Source organism: Gouania willdenowi, chromosome 16, assembly GCF_900634775.1.
Source record: "Gouania willdenowi chromosome 16, fGouWil2.1, whole genome shotgun sequence".
Lineage (NCBI taxonomy): Eukaryota > Metazoa > Chordata > Actinopteri > Blenniiformes > Gobiesocidae > Gouania > Gouania willdenowi.
This window is the reverse complement of record NC_041059.1, coordinates 33343773-33367930: the sequence shown is the minus strand read 5'-3', so window position 1 is coordinate 33367930 and position 24158 is coordinate 33343773. Positions and strand designations below refer to the sequence as shown.

The following is a 24158-nucleotide window of genomic DNA, read 5'->3' as shown; positions in this document are numbered from 1 at the left end:
TAACCAAATTCTCTTACATGTTTTGTGCCATTCATCTCTTTTGTAGTGTGCAATCCATACTGTTATCAGTGATTATATCCTCTTAAATATTTGGATATAAAAGTTATGATCACTCACCCAAGCGTTTATAACTAAGATCAGTTATTACATTATTTGATTGGTTGGGATCAAGGTTGGGGTCAATTATAATTGTAATCGCGTAATTGATAATGAATTACAATTATGATTAAATTCAAACAGTAATTGTAATTGGGAAAATCTGTAATGTTATTGTAATTGAGATCAGATAATTGACTTTGAAATTGTACTTGGCATGGAAATTCTATAAAAACTTTCCTTTATAATTTAAATGCAAACCTGGGGAACTGTTACAGTTCTATTGCTTACACATGTGTACTTAACAATTATTAGGATTTGGTTCATATCAAGCTTTCCAACTATCTGCCTTGAAGATAATTTTACCGTTTAAAAAAAATAATAATAATAATTTGAGGGGTATACAGACACAAAAAAAAGGCTCAGACGCCCACACCAAAAATAATAATACCACTGTTTTCATGGATAAAGAAGCCTAACAAGGTAACCAAGAGGATGGATAATATTTATTTGTGAATTTTACAACTGATTAAAGACATTGGTCAAAGTGACCACTGCCTATATGTGTATTTGTCAGATAGTCAAATGACCATTAGCTGTTTCCTTCTCCTGTCCATCAGGGGGCGGTAAAGCGTGTGTATCATAGCTGTTAACGGGCTCCAAAGAAGAAGCAGCAGCTTTGTTTGTTTGTTGTCGCTTTGATTCTGTGACCCTCCCAGGTTATTTGTGTATGTGAAAATAAAAAGGTCCAAACGTCCTCCTTCACAGGACGAACGTGAGAGCGGGTCAGAGGAAGGAACTGGAGGGTTTTTCTTTTCGCTGTCAAAGTCATGTAAGTTTATCTGCGTGTCATTCACAGACTCTCAGGACGGAGTTCAGGTTAGAAACAAAGCTTTCTGTGTTTTACTGTTTATGTGCGTACTTCAGGTTGAAGCTAGCTAGCTGCTTGGCTAATGTTACTGCTGGGATGGAGTAAAGGTTGAAAAGCTGCTTCAACGATGTTTGCTATGGTCCTCCTGCACCGCTCCATCAGGTAGGACCACCGACCTGTCACTTACATGTCAGTAGTTTATAATGGCGGATGGAAAGCTGTCAGTACATCACAGTTAGTGTGTATACTAGGGCTGGGACGATGTGCTTTGTCTCGACTTGATTCATATTGCTAATTTACAATTATTGTAATTGTAAGGTATAAATTATTGTGATTTTTATTTTCTTATTTTCCATATCCAAAAATAACATTTTCATTATAAACTTCTAGAAACAATATATGTCAGTTTAAAAAACAATGCACATCACAGTCATTTACACTGAAACAAAGGCATACAGAGAAGGACTTGGAAAAGTAACGGTTTATTGGTGGTGCAGATCCATACGAGTTGGCTCCCCCTCGTCTTGGATCAATGACTACCCAGAGAGTCTTCCTTCTATTGCGTATCCTGATATCGTCAACTACCTGGTTTTAACCCTAACCCAATCTGGGTCATGCTTTTGATAAAGATCAGACCTTTTACCTGAAATACAATGAGAAATACAGCACATTGTAGCTTTTAGCAGGCTACTAAATGTGATTATATTAAGTCAATAATGCCACATGCAGAAGCTTGATAAGAATTATATTATCATCATCACACTAGAAAATTAGCTAAGAGCACTTACCAGACAAGAAATGGGCCAAACAAATGTGGATGTTGTCCAGATTTTTGCCTTGTAGATCCTGGTTTAGCTTCGCCAACCACAAGTGCCTCTTTTCCTCTGATGACTTTTGACATTGTTCTTCTTGATTTGTTATAACTTTTGGCAGTCTGTAAAACTCCAAATGTTGTGCTTGGCTGTACCAAACGGTCTGACCGAATGTTACAGCCAAAAACGATGCAGTGATGACCTGCCGTGAAAACCCTCTATGACTTGGTGGACAAGATACGATCTGTAGGTATGAGGAAAATCTGAGCCACTTATTATTAATCAGTTGGTTACAGACATTTTAAACTAAAACAGAAGAATATAATACAAGGGAATAAAATAAATAAAAAATATATTGTATATTAGGGCCCTATAAAATCTGTTTTATTTTTTTCCAAATTCTGTTTTTTTTTTCTTTCCAAATTCTGTGTTTTCCACGTACATTTTTTTTTAAATAGCAGGGTTTCAAACTTTTGAATAGTACACGAACTGCCGTAAATTAGGCCGACCGAATGTAGACGCGTTGTGCGCATTCGTTGAAAGGATTCGCTCCGTGAACCGATACATGAATTGTTTCATGCAATTCTGTCCATTTCCGCGTTCAACAGTAGATTTCGTTTTCATTGATTCTGTCCGTGATTCCGTTAACGTGGATTTTATAGGGCCCTATCATATCTTTTTTTTCCATTTTGGTCAATATAATCCAATATTTAATTTTTGTGTAGATATCAGACTGATATCTACTGTTAATATTGGTTTATATACTGTATATAAAAGGTCTAAAGATATCTCCTGTGACGATATATTGTGATATTAAAACATCACATCAATCTATCGTTGATTGTACGATTGTCGTGGACTGATTTTAAAAAAGGAAAGGAGGTGCACCATTGATACCTTGCTGTAAGGTAACACACACTCAGGGCTTTAGATTAGTGCTAAAATTTTTCCGATCTTATAATTTTTGGCAAAAAAATAGCATTTTTTTAAAAAAGTCTATTTTTGGACTCTGATATTTTATGTAGGTGTAAATCTGAATTCATAACCCAGCAACAATTAATGCATCAAAATATTGGTACTAATATGGGGATTCTAAGTAATGAAGACATTTTTCCAGTCAGACAATTTTTGGTGAAAAAACAGCATTTTTGAGAATTTTGAAAAAACTTTGTCGTGGACTGATTTTAAAGAAGGAGAGGTGGACCATTGATACCTTGCTGTAAGGTAATATTCACTCAGGGCTTTAGATTAGTGGCAAAAAAAATTATCTGTTTGTCACAGAAACTACTATGGAATAAAATGATTTGCATAAACAGGTGATTAATCATATTTAATAAAGTTTTATTCCCCTACCGGTATTATAAATGTAATGAATGAACCGTTTCCAACTAGAAATTCACCGTGCTTAGCTTGGTCATGATAAATCAAGGTAAATTATTTTCCTTGACAGTTTATATTTTAAGGATTTTTCAAATGTCAGGCTGAGGGTTTTCAAGTGCGAGCACATTATGTTTAATGCTCTGCCACTGCAGCAGCTTTCAGTTGCTGTTTGTTTGTGGGCTTTTCTTTCCATTGTGCGACAGTGTGGGAGTTATAGGCCAAAACGCGTTGACCATGGTTATAGCGCCACCTGCTGGCGGACATATGTGAATTTTTGCGTCCGAGGTAAGCTGGGGGGTGTGGACCTACCCTCCAAAGGGCACCGCCCTCCCTTGCATGGTTTAGCCTGCAGCACCACTTTTACCAGGAAAAAAATAAAATGTAACTATAATTGGAAAGAATACAATAATAATAATGGCTTGGATTTATATAGTGCTTTTTTCAAGGAGACTCAAAGCGTGTACAGAAACTATTATTCATTCTCACCAGTCACTCACATCAGTCACATCAGTGGTAAGCTACAGTGTAGCCACAGCTACATACTAACATTAATGCACAATTCATACCCATTCATACAATGAATGAATGAATAGCTTTATTTGTCATTACACACATAATAGAGCAACAAAATTTCATTTCAGTTTCATCCCGTCCAAGAAAAGCACTTATAACATGGGGAGACAAGAGCGGGAGAACTGTTGGTCGCCACAAGGGTCGCTCCATCTAAATACTCATCTGCCACGAGACAGGCTGTGGAGGTGGTGTAGCAGCTATTTATCATTCCTCTCTCCTAATCTATCCTAAACCAAAGGCCAATTACACTTCCTTTGAAAGCCTGGTTCTAAATTTATCTCATACCAAATCAAAAACCTGCCACCCAGTCTTATTTGCGATAATTTACCGTCCTCCAGGCTCTTATTCTGAATTTTTATCAGCATTCTCTGAGTTTATATCAAACTTATTCCTCAGTTCTGATAAAATACTGATAGTAGGAGATTTTAATATCCATGTTGACAAAGATAGTGATAGCCTGAGCTCAGCCTTTATGTCCCTAATAGACTCCGTTGGCTTTTTTCAAACTATTAATGAAGCTACTCATCGTTTAAATCATACTCTTGATCTTGTTCTAACATATGGCCTTGATATTAATGAACTAAAAGTCTACCCTGAAAATCCTCTGCTATCAGATCACTTTTTAATATCTTTTAACATTATCCTAGAGGATCTCGCACTGTGCAATAAAATAGTTACGAGTAGAAATCTGTCCAATAGTGCTGTGGCTAAATTTAAAGAGGCCATTCCTGCTGCCTTAAACTCAGTGCACCATCCAATAAATAACTATGATATTAATTATAACCCCTCTCAACTGGATCTGCTTGTCGATAGCTCTGCTAGTCTACTAAAATCCACCTTGGACTCAATTGCCCCATTGAGGGAAAAAAATTATTAAACGTCAGAGGAAAGCTCCGTGGTTTAGCTCTGAAACTCGCACACTCAAACAAACAACCCGTAAATTAGAGAGAATGTGGCGCTCCAATAAAACAGAGGAGTCACGAATACTCTGGCAAGAAAGCCATAGTAAATACATGACAGCCTTACGACATACTCGATCTACATACTACTCCTCACTAATTGAAGAAAATAAAAATAATCCGAGGTACCTTTTCACCACTGTAGCCAGGCTAACACAAAGTCAGAGCTCTATTGAGCCCATGATTCCTCTAGCCCTCAGCTGTGAGGACTTTATGACATTTTTTTTAACGATAAAATTCATAAGATTAGAGATAAAATTAGTCACTCCCGGCCTTCACCTGGGCCTGCTGTACCATTAAATGTAAATAGGCCTAACCTAAACTGTTTCACACATATAGGACTTCAGGAACTTAACTCTATTATTTCATCCACCAAACCCTCGACCTGCCTTTCAGAGCCGATCCCAACTAAACTGTTTAAAGAAGTTGTTCCCCTTGTCTGCCCATCTTTGTTGGATACAATAAATATATCCCTATCAATAGGCTACGTGCCACAGTCCTTTAAAGTAGCTGTAATCAAACCCCTTCTCAAAAAACCTACTGTTGATTCCAGCACTTTAGCAAACTACAGGCCTATATCTAATCTTCCTTTTATTTCAAAGATTCTTGAGAAAGTTGTGCCGGCTCAGCTCTGTGACTTCCTTCAAAACAACAGCCTGTTCGAGGACTTCCAGTCAGGTTTTAGAGCTCAACACAGCACAGAGACTGCTTTAGTTAAAGTAACTAATGATCTACTCTGGGCTTCAGATGAAGGACGACTCTCAGTGCTGGTTTTATTAGATCTTAGGGCAGCTTTTGACACTATAGATCACTATATTCTACTAGAGAGATTAGAGGAATTACTTGGAATCACAGGGACTGCCCTAAACTGGTTTAAGTCCTACCTATCTGATAGGTATTAGTTTGTACACGTGAATAATAAGTCTTCTGTGTACACTAAAGTAAGCTACGGGGTTCCTCAGGGCTCTGTGCTAGGTCCAATCCTCTTCTGCATCTATATGGTAATGTTATGAGAAAATACTCTGTTAACTTTCACTGCTATGCTGATGATACCCAACAATGTATCAATGAAGCCATTTGAGACAAATCAGCTATCTAAACTTGAGGCCTGTCTAAAGGACATTAGGGCCTGGATGGACCAAAATTTTCTTCTTCTTAACTCAGATAAGACTGAGGTCATTGTACTGGGCCCACGACACCTTAGAGAAACCGATGCTAGCCTAACTGCCCTAGATGGCATTACTTTGGCACGAAGCACAACTGTTAGAAACCTTACGGTTCTATTTTTTCAGGATTTATCCTTCAACTCTCACATAAAACAAAATTCAAGAACTGCCTTCTTTCATCTCCGTAACATTGCTAAAATCAGACCTATCCTGTCTCAGGGCGACGCCGAAAAACTAGTCCATGCTTTTGTTACCTCTAGACTGGATTATTGTAATTCTCTTTTAGCAGGCTGCCCGAGCAAGTCGCTTAAGACACTTCAGCTGGTTCAAAATGCTGCAGCACGTGTACTGACTAAAACTAGGAGAAGAGATCACATTACTCCTGTATTAGCCTCTCTGCATTGGCTTCCCATAAAATATAGAATAGAATTCAAGATTCTTCTTCTCACTTATAAAGCCCTAAATGGACAGGCACCAGTCTATCTCAAGGAGCTTGTAGTGCCATACAATCCCCCCAGAACACTACGCTCTCAAAATGCTGGACTACTCGTTGTTCCATTCATCTCTAAAAGTAGTATAGGAGGAAGAGCTTTCAGTTATCAGGCCCCACTTCTCTGGAACCATCTACCAACCACGGTTCGGGGGGCAGACACCCTCTCTACCTTTAAGGTTAGGCTCAAAACATTCCTCTTTGATAAAGCTTTTAGTTAGGAACCAGCTCATAGCTCATAATTAAGATGCAATAGGCATAGACTGCCGGGGGGGGGGGTCTGGCATGCTCGGTTGGAGAGAGGTTGGAGAGGGCGTTAAGAGAGAGGTCATTTAGGTTAGAGAGGGACCGGAGAGGGTCCCATTCCTCTTTCAAACACTCCCTCTATGTCTGCTTCTTCCCTTGTGTGTTTGCTCCTGTACTCCTTCTGGCTTTTGTCTTGCAGGTCCGTGGGATCCTCAGTGTGGAGTTACAGAGACTCAGCGGCTCTGTCTCCACCCTTTTCTCTACACACACCCAACACAGCATAACGTGGATGGCTGTTCATCATAGGAATGGGATCCACACAAGGTTCCTGCTGCTTAACAGAAGGTTTTCCTTGCCGCCATGATGAATTCATGTTGGGTGTGGGATACATATGTATGTGTATATACGTATATATGCATATGTGTGTATCCATAAAATGAAGAGTCCGTCCTTAAGACTGCTCTACTGTAAAGTGCCTTGAGATACCATTGGTTATGATTTGGCGCTATACAAATAAAGATTGATTGATTGATTGATTGATTTCATTGGTACGGTCATTGTGAGTGTGTGTGTTTCCTTTTAAATGTTGTCGCCGCAAGGAATTGTGGGTCAGCATTATTTTGTCTCCTTTGGTAAAGGATGCATTAGTGTTTCTTAGGCTAAAGGAGGTAAAAAAAAGGAAGCATGGAGCCTCTTTTCCTGGGCTTAAAGAGAACTTGGACACTCTTTATCACGGCTGCCACTTAAACACTTCCGGGGGTGAAGGAACAGTGGATAGGAAGAAGATAGGGGGGACTATTCGGATGCAGCCACAGTCCTCTCAGGTTCCCTAACTCAGTGATCAGGTGACAAGCAGCCTGTTTCCTCCTACAGGTGCACTCTGGGAAGTGGAGTTATGATCAGTTTCTGAGATTCAGCTCAACAACAATGTTAATTCTGGACAATGTAACATTGTTTTTAAATGTTAAAACTTAAAACGGCTTGCCATGAATGATGTCACAAAGAAACTAATGATCCTTGATGAGTGTTGACGATACTTTGGAGTTTTCTGTGCTTTGAACAGATCTTATTTACAAGCAGTGTTGCAGTACAATGAGGAGAGAAAGCACATTTTGAGGACAAGCAGATATCTCTTACAGTTTTATATATGATTAAAGAAAGAGCGTATTCAGCAAAGCAAAAATAAGACACTGACACTGGTTACTTTTGTGTTATTTCTGCAGACTTCAGAAGAAGCATGTGGCTGCATGTATAGTCCAGCACAGAGCTCTGACGGGCGCAGAGGCTGTCAATGCTCTCAGACCGTTTTACTTTGCTGTTCATCCAGATTTCTTTGGTCAATATCCTCGAGAACGAGTAAGTCCCAAAAATCTGAATCCAGTTCTATATTTAAGCACAGAGGCTTCATTCACATTATAAGATCATTCATAAATGTTTTTATTTTTATTTTCTGAATAGAGATTCATTAATCTGCAACACTGTCTCAGTTAGAAATATTAAGTTTAACAGCTGAATGAAATGAGAAATGTAATAATGTTGGACCAGTAACTAATTAATCCAAACAACACAGCTGGTAATGTTGGACACATTAAGTGGGGACCTCACATGAGGCAGCCACCACCAAAACAAGCAACGTGATGAAAAGGATTTGAAATAGTATTTTAAATTCCTGGAGATGATAATTTTTTAATTAGTTAGAGACAAAGTTTAGGCCTCATAAATAAATCAAAGATCATTTGCTCACAAAAAAAAAAAAATCATGTAATAGGTTGAAATGTTGCTCCAAAGTTTATTTTGATCTTCACTGTAAATGCTGTCCTTCTGTCATTTTTGGAAAGTTTGGTCCATTGCATTGTGGGATGTGGAGTCCCATAGACAGATGGATAGAAGTGTTTTTACTTTATTCTTACTATGATTTCTTGTGTTTGCCACAAAAACTCTGACAAAGTGACTCCCGAACACATTTCTGGTGTTTTTACTGAAAGTTGTGACAAAACAATGGTGGATGTTTATTTTAGGGTTTATACGAAATATCTGAAGCTGCTCCAAATTAAATGTGTGGTGGAGTGAGGATATCACAAGGAATACTGGGAACAAACTAGAACAAAAATGGAGTCAACTAATCACTGTCCTCCTTGTCTGGAGATGAAACACAAGAAATCAAAGGAGGGATGAATCAAAAACACTTATATGTATTAATCTACAGGACTTTACATTCAACAATGCAATGCACCAAACTTTTCCAACAATGTCAATAAGTGAGTGTTTAAAGTGGATTTAAAAACCAAAATTGAGTGACAATGTTAAAGAAATCTCGAGTGTATTCACAGATAATTTTCTTGAAAATTAAAACAATTTTATCATATTACTATTGTACTGTACTTCCGTACATATTTTAACTTGCTACTACTCCACCAATTCTTTAACCAATCTACACTACTCAAATGTGAAAATGTTGCTGCTTAGTGACAATGCTGTTATGTAATTTGTTGCTAAAATAAAAAATGCTAACATTTTTACTTTAATGTAATATTAGGTTTTATGCTTTTACTGTAAACTGCTATATCTGTCAATTTTTAAGACACAATTTTAGCACTGAAATGCTGTCCACTTTCAAAGTGCTGTTCACTATTTACTGTACATTGTACAGGTTAAACTCTGACATAATAAATGTATTATATAAACTTTGAGGGAAACTCCTGTTAAAGCTTTAATGCTGCAGCTACAGCCATAATTTATAGTTTAAAATGTTGCTATAACCTGTCTTTCTTATAATTATACTTTTAGTGAGAATGCTTAGCATTTAACCCTCAGACTTCTATGGGCAGCTTTAGCTCAGTGTGATCAGCGCCTGCTTCTGCCATCCTTTGAACACTCAATCATCAAAGGGAACCTGATTTGAATCTTGCCCTGTCTGTAACTCTGACTCTAAATAACTTTGTTAAATCCTCAATGACTTAACGTAATGCTGTTCATGCTCTCTGAGTACTGCCTACATATATCTAAGCTTTTGGTAATGTGTACAAACTTGTGGTCATTGACAATAAACACATACAGCCAAAGGAGTTGGAGAATCCTTTTTCGCATTCCCACTCGCATCAATGCAAATTTGTCTAGTTATAATAACTGTTTTGTTATGAATGTATATAAGTAAAGCGAAGGCTGTTTTGAGTTGGTGTTGGGTTAAATCCGAGCATTGTTTTTCTAATGTCAGAAATCTGTATTTACAAGCTGCACATTATTTATTTTTTAGTTTTTTTTATAAAAAGCTATTTTACATGTTCCTGGAAACTTCTCGTGTACTCTCTTTTTCAGGAGATCAATGAAAATTCACTGAAGAGATTTAATGGCTATCTGGAAAACCTGGAGCGCCCTGGCTCTCATTTTCCAAAGCCCATGAAGCTGACCTTTTATGTGAGGGAGATTAAGCAGAGCAGCATGGAGCAGCAGCAACTCCTGACCTCAGGTACTCTCTGTTACTGATACTACATGTCACACTCTGAGGGAGAGGAGTAATGCCCTTTTCGGGGTTTCAGGGTTCCGCTTTGTGAGTTTCACCCTGAGCACAAAGGATGTTTTGAGCACAGTGATGAATGTGTTAACATCCTGTAGCCTACCAGTGGAGCACATGAAGGCCCTTTCTGAGACGCCCACAAGGCCTCTTGAGGCCCAGCGTACTTTCTACAGACCCATCAAATGGGACAAAAGCTACTACAGCTTCACTGGCTTCAGTGACCCAGAGGAAGAGATGCAGCAGGCCAGGAGTGTAGGGCCTACACTCAGGTAGGCTGCTCTTCTACTTGCACATATGGGCATCAGGAAAACCAGCTCATATGATTCTTCTACCATTTCCTCCTCAGCCTGTGGCTGAGCAACAACGAGCCGAAGGCGACACACAAACACAAGGTGAGTCTGCCTCGGAGAGATGAGCTTAACAGACTGAAGACGGAGCTCTTCCACAAGTTTCACTTAGAGGACATCAGGTAACACACTGCACATCACTGCACCACTGTCACAATTTATCACTGCACACTCCCTCACTGCAGCACTAGATCAGTGGTTCCCAAACTTTTTGTGCCCAAGGTACACCAAAGGACAAGTAAAAATCTGAAGGCACACCTATTGTGCAAAATAGCCTTTATAACACGTGTTATCACTCATATCATGTACAATATCTGTAAATGTGCATAATTATTTACTAATGTCAAATAAAATGTGACAGACATCTATATTACTCATGAAATATTTATTAACTTTTTTTTTTTTTTAATTGCCTTTGTATTATGAAATGAGTGCATGAAAAGTAGTAAATTAAAAAAATAATTATTTTTGTGTAGTTGTATATTGTAATACTTAGGGCCCTATAAAATCAGTTTTATTTTTTCCCAAATTCTGTGTTTTCCACATAAATTTTTTTAAATTCCGTGTTTTCAGAAATATTTAAATTTTTCAGAAAATATTAGTTTTTAACTCTTGTGAGGAAAAAAAATAAATACTAATTAAAAAAAAAAAAAACATAATTAAACAAAATCATTTGACAAATTCATGTAAAAAATAAAGTAGTAGTAACATGGATTATTCTGACTGCTCCTTTTTAATTATTGATATGTCATAAGATGTATGAGAGCTGCATTATTGTCACGCAATTGCAATTTCCCCTCTGAGATCAATGGTTTGCTGAATCTGATCAGGTTTATTGATTACATTTTGATCAACTTATGTTAGATTAACCTAATTTAAATGATCTTGATGATATCATTCCAGACCGTAATGATTAAACAAAAACAAATGGACGCAAGGATGCATCAGTTATTTCACCACTAGGGGGCCAGAATATTTGACAGTATCAAAAGCTATCATTAACCTATGATGATCCTCATAAAAAACGTTCCTTGCCTCACAGTGACAGCATTTCATGCCGATTCTGTCCATTTCCACGTTCAACAGTAGATTCTGTTTTCATTGGTTGATTCCGTGATCCTGTCGGCGATTCCGTGAACGTCGATTTTTTAGGGCCCTAAATAATAATGTTTGGTTGTCACAAAATCCCAAGGCACACCCAAACTTGACTGTGCTGTGGCACACCATTTGGGAACCACTGCACTAGATCACTAAATCGCTGCAGCAATTAATTAACTTAATTAACTACATCACTAAGTCACTACACACTACATCACTAAGTCACTACACACTACATCACTAAGTCACTACACACTACATCACTAAGTCACTACACACTACACACAACTTATCACACCTGCATCACTGCAACACTGAATCACTTTATTACTGTAGCACTACACACTACTTCTCTGCACATTGCTTCTCCGTATCACTGAATCACTTTAGCACTACATTATTGCTCACTGAACCATTGCACACTGTATCGCTGCACTGGTTAGGTGTGTAGATAAGTAAATATTTTTCATTGAACAGTATTTAAAATGTAACTAAATCCACAAACCATGTTTTTCTGCTGAAAACAAATGTATTTATTATAAAATAGTTTTATTGATTAATCCTAGTCCAACTCTTGACATTTTTGTCAAAGTATTTTAATTTGTTATATCTTGTAAAAATGTAAGAGTGACTGTCCTCTATGGGTTGAAACCAGGCTATTACAATCAACTTTTGCTATTGGCTGGGAATGGAGGTTTGTGACGTTTTAGTGCAGGACACGAAACTGCGACCAAATTGGTCGCCTCTGTGCGAGTGCGTAGGATGACTTGTTTTTGAAAATTGAAAAGGAGGAAACTTCCTCGTCCTCCTGTGAATCAGGTCCAACGTGGACACTACACACGTCGCCATGTCCCCAAACACACAGCTGCTGCAACAACACTAGGGACGGACAAGGCCCGTGCTGCGTTCACTGACACTGGGACAAACATACACAGCTGCTGCGTCACCAACACTGGGGACAGGTGTTCGGGCACGTGGAGCAACAGAGCGGACGTGGGGCGGGTTTATCAGACCTGTGGGGAGAGGAAGAATGCGCCAATTGGAGTAGAGAGCATACACGCGCAGCGCATACACAATTCCACACCAAAAAGGAGGACCTCATCAGAATCAGCATTGAGGGGCCAGATGTTCAGCTGTGGTTCTCCCAGGGCAGGGGTCTGCAACCTGGGGCTCTGGAGTCTAATGTGGCTCTTTGACTCTTATGCAATAACTCCCTATAGCTTTAAAAAAAATAGTTGTATTTTTACAGAGGCTATTAGTGATTAATGACAAATAAAATCAAGATATAACAATTTGTTCACCTAAAAACAAATCATGTTGTGCAGTGACTCAGCACCTTCCTACTTCACCTCCTGCAACATCTACAGACCATCAACTTTCCTGCACCTGTGGTTAATCTTAAGTTTTAAATCCCTGGTAAGATAATTAAACCAACAAAAACACTATTTTGGAAGAAAATAGAGATTTTAATTGTGTGGAGACAGATTAATTTAACCACCAATGTGCAGGTTTAATATGCATGCTTTATGTGTGGCAAGAAATTAGCAATTAGCATGTGTTGACTACATGATCATGTGTTATCAAACTTCAATTTACTTTTTGTAGCCTTTCAAATACATTAACTAAAAAAAGAATGCGTAAAAAATTGAAGATGCATGATACTGTTTTATTTCTTGATATCAATTTATTTTATTTTAAATAGTTTTTAAGTTGCCATTTACATGATCAATAAAAATAAAATAAAATTAAATCAAACATTATTCTATATAATTTTAACTGTATATAATTTAATACACTGTATTGTCTTCATAGAGAAGGTATTTTTTGGCTCTAGGAGGACTTTAATCCAGGTGAGATGAGGTTAAATGGGTCCTTGTAGAGTAAAGGTTGCAGACCCCTGACCAGGGGAAGAGGGTTAGGAGACCCCACTATAAGAACTGGACCCTCTGAATTTAATATCATGGGGTGAAGCAATGCAGATGCTAAGTTGGTTATGCTACTGTTAACTTAATTCAAGTACAGCATTTCTGCAAAATAAAAAAACAGAATGAATGTAACATGTTATTATGCTTTGCTGTTATTTAAAACATTTTTGTTATGTCTTCTTTTAAAATTATATAAAATAAATTACCTGTTATTTCAGCCTCTGCTTGTTGCCGAAAAACATAATGTTGACACTAAAACATTAAAACATTTTGCAAATATCATAGTCATTGTCAATCTTTATATCATACAAAACTACGGTATGCCAGTTAAGTCAACTGTTCATCAGCATGCATGGCTATAAAAAACAAAAGTGTGTGACCAAATTCATTGCCAACACTGGAAAAGTTTGTGTAGAGCCCTGTAGTGGCTCCTTATGTCACTGTTGGCTCCGCCCCCAATGAAAACTATCACCTGTGGACTTTGCAATCACCCATAATCAAGGCAAAATCTCAGGATTACGTTACTCTTGACAGGCTTGGTTTAACAGTAGAGAGAATATGCAGGTTCTGTGCTGATGCTGGAGATGTCTGACTTTTTGCTGATGTCAGCTGTGTGCTGCAGGTGGCAGCGTAGATGGGGAGTGGATCACAAATGCTGTCAGCTGCAGAGTCTGAGCCGACTGTCTCAGCAAAGCCCCGAGGCTCTGATCAACCTGCAAGGTCCAGAAGCTCAAAGATCACACTGCACGCGAAGCTCGTCTGCTAATAATGTTTGTGTTTCAGTGTTAAATCATGTAAGCCAGTGTTTTTCAACAATGGGGTCGCCCGGCATTCAAATGGGGTCGCCTGAAATGTCGAGTAATTCATTTTAACATATTTTTGTAATTCTTTTTAGTTATTATTCCTTTTCAAATTAAAACACCACACACAATCTCAAACAACTGTATTCTATACTTACACTTCCTCAAATATAAATCTAGTTGAAAAAATTACAATATAAAAATATCTGATCTGGCACATCTCGTCACTATAGTGCTACTCGTGACACTTTATCACAAAAATGATCAAAAATTGATAATAAGAAAATGTCTCTGGGGTCACGCCCGAAAAAATGTTGGAAACCACTGATGTAAATAACACATAGGGATGTTTGTCACTATTATAACAGACCTGCACAGTTTGAACCTTTGATCAATATAAGAGACGTTATCAGACACATCCAAAGGAAGCCCTCTTTGTTGGCCCTTTCAGGACACACTGTTGTGTTTGCGGATCAGTCTGAGATGAATGCCTGTGGACATGTGATGCTGGGAACCATGGACGTTCATCACCAGTGGATCAGAGTAATGCTGCCACTCTCCTCCTGCTGTCACATGCTATTTGCTGCTGCCTGTCCTTTGACTCGTCCTCTCTCTGGGTTTTTCCAGCTGTTCCAGCAGCTGCCCAGTTACCGCAGCCTGCATCAGCAGACAGAGTGGCTGAAGGAGAGGATCAGCTTTCTCCTTGGTGGAGCTCAGGTGGTTCACCTGGACAGGCTGGGGCCGAGCCAAACTCTGGCTGAGCACTATAGCACACTCAGCAACTTCCACAAACGGCTGATAGCACAGCCTCTCCGGTTGCACCCGAGGAGCCTGCTGGGCCTAACCGTGCAGGTGGAAAAGTAGGTGGAGTCGTCGTGCTCTGTGCACCTGAAGCACTGTGAAAGGATTCTCTTTCACTTCCCGTTGGGTGTTTGTCCAGGGATCGGAGCAGCCCGAGCCTTCATGAAATGGGACACTTCATCATTCCCACCAACTGTGAGCTTTCCAAGTTACAAACCATTCTTCAAAACCATGCTGAGGAGGCCCGACGGCGAACGCATCATAACAAACAGTAAGTGTAAGAAAAGTGAACCTTCATCCTTTGGGGTGTTGATGGGCGCTGCTTCCTGTTAGCAGAAGTAGCAGTTAGAGGGCTCGAGACTGCAACCAAAATGGTTGCATATGCAAGTATTTTTTCAGTGTGTGCGAGTTAAAATTTTATCTGGTCGCATCCGTGCGAGTATGTATGGGTGACATTATTTTATACGGAGCGGCTGAGCGCTTCATCACATCCCACAGAGTGCACTTCTCTCTCTCTCGCTCCGCGCTGCGGGATTACCGTAAAACCATCTATAAACAGGCACTGCAAATTGGCTGGCGGCTAGGTTGACCGAGGATTTCGGAGTGTAGGCTGGCTTGACCACAGTGCTGCGGTGAGGAGACGGTGCACGTTCACGCAACTTGGCTGCGGGTAATGCAACGGTGAATATGCAGAGTATAAACACCAATGTGCTCCTTTGGAGTGCGCGTGGTCCACTATGAACAGAGTCCTTCACTGTGTGCATGCTCACATTGAGAGCAGCCGTTAAAAGGAAAAACCCACCGAGCTCAGTGATAGAATGTACACATCAGAATCGGCATGGAGGGACCAGAACCGATGGACTATGATGCCAGGCCAGATGTTCAGCTGTGGGTCTCTCAGGGCAGGGGTCTGCAACCTGCGGCTCTGGGGCCTAATGAGGCCCTGTTACGCCCCGGTCTAGGAGCTCCAGGACGCAACATAAAAATGTAATCTAAATTAAACCCGTCTGCTAAAACCACCGACAACGGGTTCCAAAAATTAACACAAATTTATTCCTGAACAAAAAGAGGCCTGCCCAGCATGTACAAAATACAATAAACAAGAATATGCTAAGAAACAGAAAACTGCACAAAACGCAGGAAATCAGCCTATATAAGAAGGGAAATAAAGTGCACTCTATATACAGGTGACGAGCTTAACCAAAATAATAATCAAAGTACAAATGGATTCGGAGACAGAGTATTTCATACGGACAAAAAGTGATGCTGCTGCTGTCAAGGTTGGTGAACCCCGACTGACATTTGCGCTGGCTTTTTGAAAGTGGTGACATCTTCCTCAGCCAATCTGGGCTGCCCACCACTCCTGCTGGCAGCCAATCCTGGGATGCGTCATCAAAGTTGTTCCATTGGGGAAGGACATCCCACTCTGTCACAGAAACACAACCCAAGCAGCAAACAAACAACAAGAGCACAAACTGAACACTAAATAATATGGCGAGGGCCGTAACAGGCCCTTTGACTCTTTTGCAATGGCTCCCTATAGCTTAAAAATTAATAGTCTCTGTAAAAAAACAAGTATTTATTTCTATATATATATATATATATATATATATATATATATATATAGAAATAAATACTTGTTTTTTTACAGAGACTATTAATGACAAATAAAGTCAAGATATAACAATTTGTTAACCTAAAAATAAAACACATTATGCAATGACTCAGCACCTTCCTACTTCACCTCCTGCAACATCTGTAGACTTTCCTGTACCTGTGGCACTTGTGTGGGAACAGAATAATTTAACCATCAATGTGCCGGTTAAATATGTATGCTTTATGTATGGCAAGAAATTAGTATGTGTGGACCACATGATCATGTGTTATCAAATTCAAGTTTGTAGCCTTTCAAATACATTAACTAAAAAAAAAATATTCTTTATATAACATTGTATTCATGTAAACAATTTTTAAGTTGCCCTTCACATTATCAATATAAATCAAAACAAATTAAATAAAAAAATATTCTATATAATTTTAACTGTATATAATTTAATACACTGTATTGTCTTCATTGAGAATTATATTTTTTGGCTCCAGGAGGACTTTAATCCAGGTGAGATAAGGTTAAATGGCTCCTTGTAGAATAAAGGTTGCAGACCCCTGACCCCACTATAAGAAATGGACCCTCTGAATTGAATTCCATGGGGTGAAGCAATGCAGATGCTAAGTTGGTTATGCTACTGTTAAGTTAATTCAAGTACAGCATTTCTGCAAAATAAAAAAACAGAATAAATGTAACCTGTTAATACGCTTTGCTGTTATTTAAAAAACAAAAAATTGTTACGTCTTATTTTAAAATTATATAAAAGAAATGACCTGTTATTTCAGCCACTGCTTGGTGCTGAAAAACTTAATATTGTCACTAAAACCTGAAAACATTTAGCAACTATATATCGAGTCATTGTCAATCTTTACTTCATACAAAACTACAGTACGCCAGTTCAGTCAACTTTTCATTAGCAAGCATGGCTATGCTGTACACTCTCCCCACCCCCACTCAAAAAAAAGGTGAGACCAAATTCTGTGCTGGTGTGACCAACTGAGAAAGTTAGTCGCACCAGTGCCACCACTGGAAAAGTTAGTGTACAACCCTGAGTTAGCACATGTCCAACCAATAGGAATGATCCATGTCTCCTCAGTGAATGTTGGATTAAACAACCTTTACATCGACTGGCCACCAGTGTTCATTTTGTCGACTAAGAATTTTTTGTCATAGTTTTTTTCGACTGAATTTACACAAAAACTTGACTGACTAATCAAAAACCTACATGTTACAATATAAAAATATATTTAGATTTTTAACGACCAATAAAAACTATAATTTTGTCACATGGGACGAAATTCAATCAGAACTCATGTATGCGATCATGTGGACTCATGCATTCATTACTTCAAATCTGTCAGTTTACAAACATTAATATTACCCTATATCAGGTTGATCAATGATAGTTGAATATTTAGAAAATGCTTAAACTCTTATCATGAATATTTTAGTCGACTATATCTAACATATTTAGTGAACCTAAATAATGTCATAGTTTGACTAAAACTAGACTATAATTGAAATAGTCCTGTATTTTAGTCAAAATACTGACAAAAACCAGTCCAAATGAACACTGGTAAACAGACACGTTACATTTTCAGTCATATATTCATATATTCCTTCTGTTTTCTTGGTTTAATACTTAGTCATTATTTTTGTCATTTCTATAAACTTTGTCTTAAAAAAAACGGGTACCATGTGAAAATAAGGAATTCTTAAAGCACGTTTTCTTTGGATTCATCCACAGTCGGAGCTCCTTTTTCTATCCCATATTAGTGACATCATGCATGACTGGAGATGTTTCCTGCTTCTTCTAAAGCCTGTTGAGCTCAGCTGTTCACTGCCTGGATCAGTGGTGGGAAACCTTCTTTTACATTTTTTGTACAATAAACTCTTGCTTATTGATCCTGGATTATCTAATCCAGAAAATGGAACTGTTCTGTGATACGTGGTGTCGTATTATTGCAATGTTTCTCAAACTATTTTGTCTATTCCCGACTTTGAACAAAGGTGAACTTTAAAGCCCCACCTGCTCCCCAATTATCCTGACAAATAAACACATTTTCAAATGTATTGAATTAACAGATAAACAGTAACGATAATGAAACATTGTTTGCAATATGTGACCAAAAAATGAAGAAAACAGAAAAGAAATGATTTTTTTTTAGGTCAGCTATTGCAAGTTTGTTTCCACTTCACATGCCAACGTAAATCATTGATTTTGCACTAGGTCATATATTGTATCTAATGCGGTTTAATAATTGAATGCTCTTTTAATTTCTGCTGCATTTTTAGGTTTGTGCGTGTAAGTGTTTTGTTTAGTGTAAATTATCTTCATTGTCAATGAAGAAAGGTATTTAAAGTCCTAGTGACATGATTAAACAAGTTAAATTTAATAGAAAATAAAAACAATAAATATCAAGCGAGGGAACTAAACAACAGGGGGGCACTCAAGAATGTGTAAAATCTGGTTTAATTTATATTTATAACAATTTAAGTATTATTTTTCAAAAATCTGATAACATCAATGTGTTTACCATTCATTTAAATTCCCCAGTCTACTCTCATTTCAGTATTAGACTTTCCAAAGAAAGGGCGCACGGTGGATTAGTGGTTAGAACGTCCGCCTCACAGCAAGAAGGTCCTGGGTTCAAGCCCTGGGGTGGACTTGGGTCCTTTCTGTGTGGAGTTTGCATGTTCTCCCCGTGCTGCGTGGGTTTCCTCCGGGTACTCCGGCTTCCTCCCACAATCCAAAAACATGACTGTAAGGTTGACTGGAGTCTCTAAAATTGCCCATAGGAGTGAATGAGAGAGTGAATGGTTGTGTGTGTCTGTGTTGCCCTGTGATGGACTGGCGCCCTGTCCAGGGTGTACCCCCGCCCAGCACCCTATGAGAGCCGGAGATTGGCACCGGCAGACCCCCGCGACCCTGTTAAACGGGAATAAGCGGGTATGAAGATGGATGGATGGACTTTCCAAAGAAAGGTTGTAACTTGGGGTTCTGTTTCATAATATTTCGTTAGATGTCTCACTATGGGATGCACACTCCTATCTGCAGTCCGATGAAGCATTTTTCTAAATCTGCCAATCCTGATTGGCTGGTGAAACATGTGCACAACATGTGCACATGTTGTATACCCCCACCTCCTATAAAAAGAGGAGGCGGACAGACACCCTCCATGTGTTTACAACTTCTTTCTCTCAGCAGATCTTGCATTTTTATTAGCTTAACTGTCCACAGGCGGATCTTCGGTTTCCAATGGACGGACGCTGGTAAGTGTAGACGCATTGCTAGGACCACACCAGGTCAAGAAGAAGCCAGCACTTACCTTGCTCTGCTCGGTTAAGTGCTGTCCTGTTCATCACCGGTAGGTATTGAATCTCCGAGCTCCGGCTGACGGCTCTTTCCCAACGCTGACGCTCCAGTACACATTGGCCTTTCTCACTCCGGTGACTGCCCCGCTCTGCACCGCAAGGTTCGGAGCTCCCAGACATCAGCACACCAGCTGTAGTCTCAGGCCCAGCCCTGCCCTCAATGCCTCCGGGCTCCTGGGCACGTTGGTCCTCCCCTCTAGCGCTCACGCCAGTGAATAGCCCAGCTCCAAAGTACGCTGTCCTTGACGTCTTTTGGCGCTCCAGTGCACGGCGCTCTCATTCCGGTGACTACCCAATGCGGGAATAAAATCTCCAGCAAAGACAAGCACCAGGTCACGGCGGCACATGGTTCCAGCTGGAGCTCCCAGCTCGAACTGGCTGCTATCTCCCCTGACGACCTCGTGTCAGGAGAGGATGAAGAAGATGACACGTTGATCACTCCGGTCCGGGCTACACAGCCTGCGGCCTCCGTTGCCTCTACGGCCCGCCCTCGCCGTCTCAACGCGGCTTGACCGCCTGGCTAGGGAAGCCTTCAGCCTAAGCTGCAGCTTTGCCGGCACAGCCCGCTTAAGCAAAGAGGAGAAGGGAACGGCCTTACCACCCTCCTATCCTCTGGTCAAGCAGTTGGATGTTCCCCGTCTCCCAGCTACACCTGTTTGGCTTTCATACGTGCACTCGGGAGCCCTCCATGCCCCAGTCTCCCCACCGCCATGGCACAGTCCAGTGGTGGCCGGGAGCGACAGACGTGTTCTCGGGAGGTTTGGCAGTTGTAGTAATTATAAAAAATAATCATGGACCTGGTCAGTGAATGGTGTACCTCGTAAATGTATCTTTTCAAAGTGAAAACTCATACTGTCCTTTTCACCCTTGGAAATCTCATTTGTCCCATCAATAATAATGCAACATTTTATTTAGTTTCAAAAACTCAGACACTTTACAGTTGTTAAAACAACTACACAAATCAAAAAAAGAAACTAACAATGATAAAGGTAAATACAGAAAAAAAAAACATAATCACAAGTTAAAAGCTTGGGAGAAGGAGTGTGGAAGCACAGGAGGTCTGTCGCTTTGATACTGCTTCTCTCATCGGTTTTACAAAAGTGCTCAGATATGTGCATCATTCCCGAGTAGAGTTCAAATTCTGCCTGCTGGAGACAAGCTTGTTTACGTTTATATCCCTCTTGACCTATGACCCCCCCAGGTCGCGCAGGCCCAGTTCTAGAGTGTGAAATGGCTTATATGTGACTAGTTGGGTATGAGACTGTGTTGAGCTTTAAGGTTCACATCATAAATGGTCTCTGTTTAAAAGCAAAACGGCACCACAAAAAAACAACAAAAAAAAATACAGGTCACATTTGAAATGGTAATGCGAACGGACAAACAAAAAAATTGGAATTGAATAGACTTAATCTCCCTTACCTGCTTTAAGCGACTTTTTTCTCAATAGAGATTAGTGACAAATGTAGGGACTTCATCTTGTGTTCTTGGACACATGAATGCACATATCACATTATGGCCCTGATCAGTAGCTGCGGCCATCAGCTGGCCCCCGCCACACAGCTCACACTGGGGGCTGTGAGCTCAGCTGCCGCTTAGAGCAGACAGACAACCTCCACTTGCACATCCAGACTGCGTCTGTTCTCTCCACCTTGGATAAGCTTCTCTTAGGTTTACACACCATGTATCCCATCTGTTCTCACTCTCCCTCTCACACCTGTTTGTGGGGCAGACCATACACAGTTTCGGGGATCTGCGAGGATGCAAAGCGGTCAATTCCTCCTGTGTATGTTTGTGCCTTTAAACTGTTGCTTCTCCACGTCAGTCTTCCTTTTTCCTCTTGCTTTGCTGTCTAACGCCACAATAGAGACTTCTGCTGGAATGTCCACTTTTACACTTTTACATTGATGGTATGTGAATGCCCTTGACTTTTCTCGAGAAGCCACTAATAACGTCCAAAACAGCTCATGGAGCAATAGTGTTTGTAAACAGATCTCTGATTGGCTGAAATCCGGCGTCATGCTCCTGGATTTCTAAAATTCATTTACAGAGCAAAGAGAAGGAGAAGAGACTCACTGTCAACTCTGGATCACAATGTGCTCAAAGGTGATTATGGATTTTTGACCAAAGTATGCCAAAAAAAAAGCTTACATACTGCAGCTTTTTGAACCCCCAGTTCAATTTTTGTATTTTTTTACTGTTTCGAAAAAGTGTGCATTTCGCCTCCAGCGGCTCAGTTCAGTTCACACTTTACCACCATAACAGGCACATTTTCGAGGACCAGACCTGTCCACCGATATCAGGCGCAGCCCAATCTGAGCTCTGAATGAAGATTTAAACATACAATACCGGTCAAAAGTTTTGGAACACCCTAATCTTTCCAATTAATTACTGCAATTCAAGTCATGAAAGTCCAATAAATAGCTTTAAATGGTACAAAGGTTAGTTCTGAACAGCCAGAGATTAAATTAAAAAAAAAATTTGGTTACCCAAAACTGAAAAATAATGTACATTTCAGAATTATCCAAATAGGCCTTTTTCAGAGAACACAAAGTGGGTTAACAATTTAAAGCTATTCTGCAGCAATGAAGGTTGAATCAGCCATGAAAACTGGTGCTACTAATTCCTATAAGTGTTCCAACTTTTCTTGGTTACTTACAACCCCCTTTGTCTGCATAAAAGCAGTGTTGGAACACTGTATTTTGATGAGTCAAAAGTTTAGAATACATTTTGGTTTATAAATTGATTCCATGATCTCTTTTTCAACTGAAATTGCATATTTGTTCTATGCTTTCATTTCAGAGTGCAATGACACAATAAACAAAATAATTGAGTAAAAAACTGGAAAGAGTGTGGTGTTCTAAAACGTTTGATTGGTAGTGCACATGTCATATATCAAAATTATCATTTGGTTCTTGTGTGTGCGTAGGCTCCAGGTGGACGAGGACGCTGCAGTGAAGCAATGTGTGCAGCGTCTGTCTCTGAGGAGTTTGTCCAAGGAGCCAAGCATCAGTTCAGCTCAGATGGTGACGTGTTGTAAGAGGCTGATGGAGCAGCACTCCCCCCTCCTGCAGGGCCTCCACGTCCATGTCTCCCATTTCTACTCTGTCATGCAGGACGGGGACATGTGTGTCCCCTGGGACTGGAAGGGCTGAACTGTGAGGGCGGTTTCAGAGCAGCAGACTTTTTCGGGTCCAGGTAAAAGTCGTAATTTTAATTCCAGTGGAACTCCGTGCCACACACACACACAGACGGAGATTCTTTGCTTTTATAAACTTGTTTTCCCACCTGATTGCTTAGATGTCAGTATGTAGACATGTCATTGTTGTTGACAGCTTGCTTTTTTGTTCCACGCACACCAACAAACAAATTAAATTCTTCGTGCTGTCTTAAAATTATACTTTGAAAATAAAATAAAAACAGTATACAGCGACACAAAAATATATATATTTTTAATTTTCTACTTTGTATGCACTCATTTCATAATACAAAGGCAAACTCTATACCTAAAATGTTGTTTGAAATATTTTGTTAATAAATATTTAATGAATATTGTAGTTGTCACATTTTATTATATACTAAACATTGGTATTGCCACATGTGCACTCACATGAAGAAAAATAAAATGAGATAAGAAATAGTTTGCTGTCATAATATTCCCATCCTTGCACTCCCAATGTTTAAATGGTGTTTTGCATTTTATTTCTGGCTTTTGGATTTTTGTTTGGTGAAGTTGCTTTTCCTTTTCCTTTCTTTCAAGCATTTCATTTATTTGTATTTGTTTTGTTCTGTTTTTATTTAAATGTGTTTTAATAAATCAATACACTTTCTCACAGACACATTGTTTTTATTCCTACAGAGTTTGAGAGTATGTGTCCCAGAACACTCAAACACCATACATATACATATATATATATATATACACACATTATTTATACATTAGTAGTACAATGTCCCATTTCCTTGTTTTTATGAGTTATATTCAATTAATTAATATTCAAACACATGTCCTGTTCACAAATTACCAATAATATGTTATACATTTGCAGGAATAAAATATCTAATTATTGACTGAATGCACCGACTCTGTCCATGGATGCAC

The 24158-nt window shown here is 39.3% G+C and overlaps 1 protein-coding gene across 2 annotated transcripts; it reads left to right on the top strand.

The window, feature by feature from the left end:
• Positions 1–756: 756 nt before the first annotated feature.
• Positions 757–23891, top strand: tcaim (T cell activation inhibitor, mitochondrial). Of its 2 annotated transcripts, XM_028470997.1 has the most exons (11): positions 757–928; positions 1024–1129; positions 7817–7949; positions 9909–10059; positions 10130–10376; positions 10454–10576; positions 14100–14197; positions 14729–14820; positions 14905–15137; positions 15218–15349; positions 22986–23891. In XM_028470997.1, the coding sequence occupies exons 2-11, from the start codon at positions 1095–1097 to the stop codon at positions 23209–23211; spliced, it is 1470 nt and encodes a 489-aa protein (XP_028326798.1). In that variant the 5' UTR covers positions 757–928; positions 1024–1094; the 3' UTR covers positions 23212–23891. The 2 variants fall into 2 exon arrangements, with proteins under 2 accessions (XP_028326798.1, XP_028326799.1); XM_028470998.1 differs by lacking the exon at positions 1024–1129.
• The last annotated feature ends 267 nt before the right edge of the window (positions 23892–24158 follow it).

Coding starts and splice junctions, on each gene's coding strand:
- tcaim (XM_028470997.1), top strand. CDS start 1,095: ATGTTTGCTATGGTCCTCCTGCACCGCTCCATCAG. Junction 7,950..9,908: donor GTCAATATCCTCGAGAACGA/GTAAGTCCCAAA, acceptor TCTCTTTTTCAG/GAGATCAATGAAAATTCACT. Junction 14,821..14,904: donor TTCATCACCAGTGGATCAGA/GTAATGCTGCCA, acceptor GGGTTTTTCCAG/CTGTTCCAGCAGCTGCCCAG.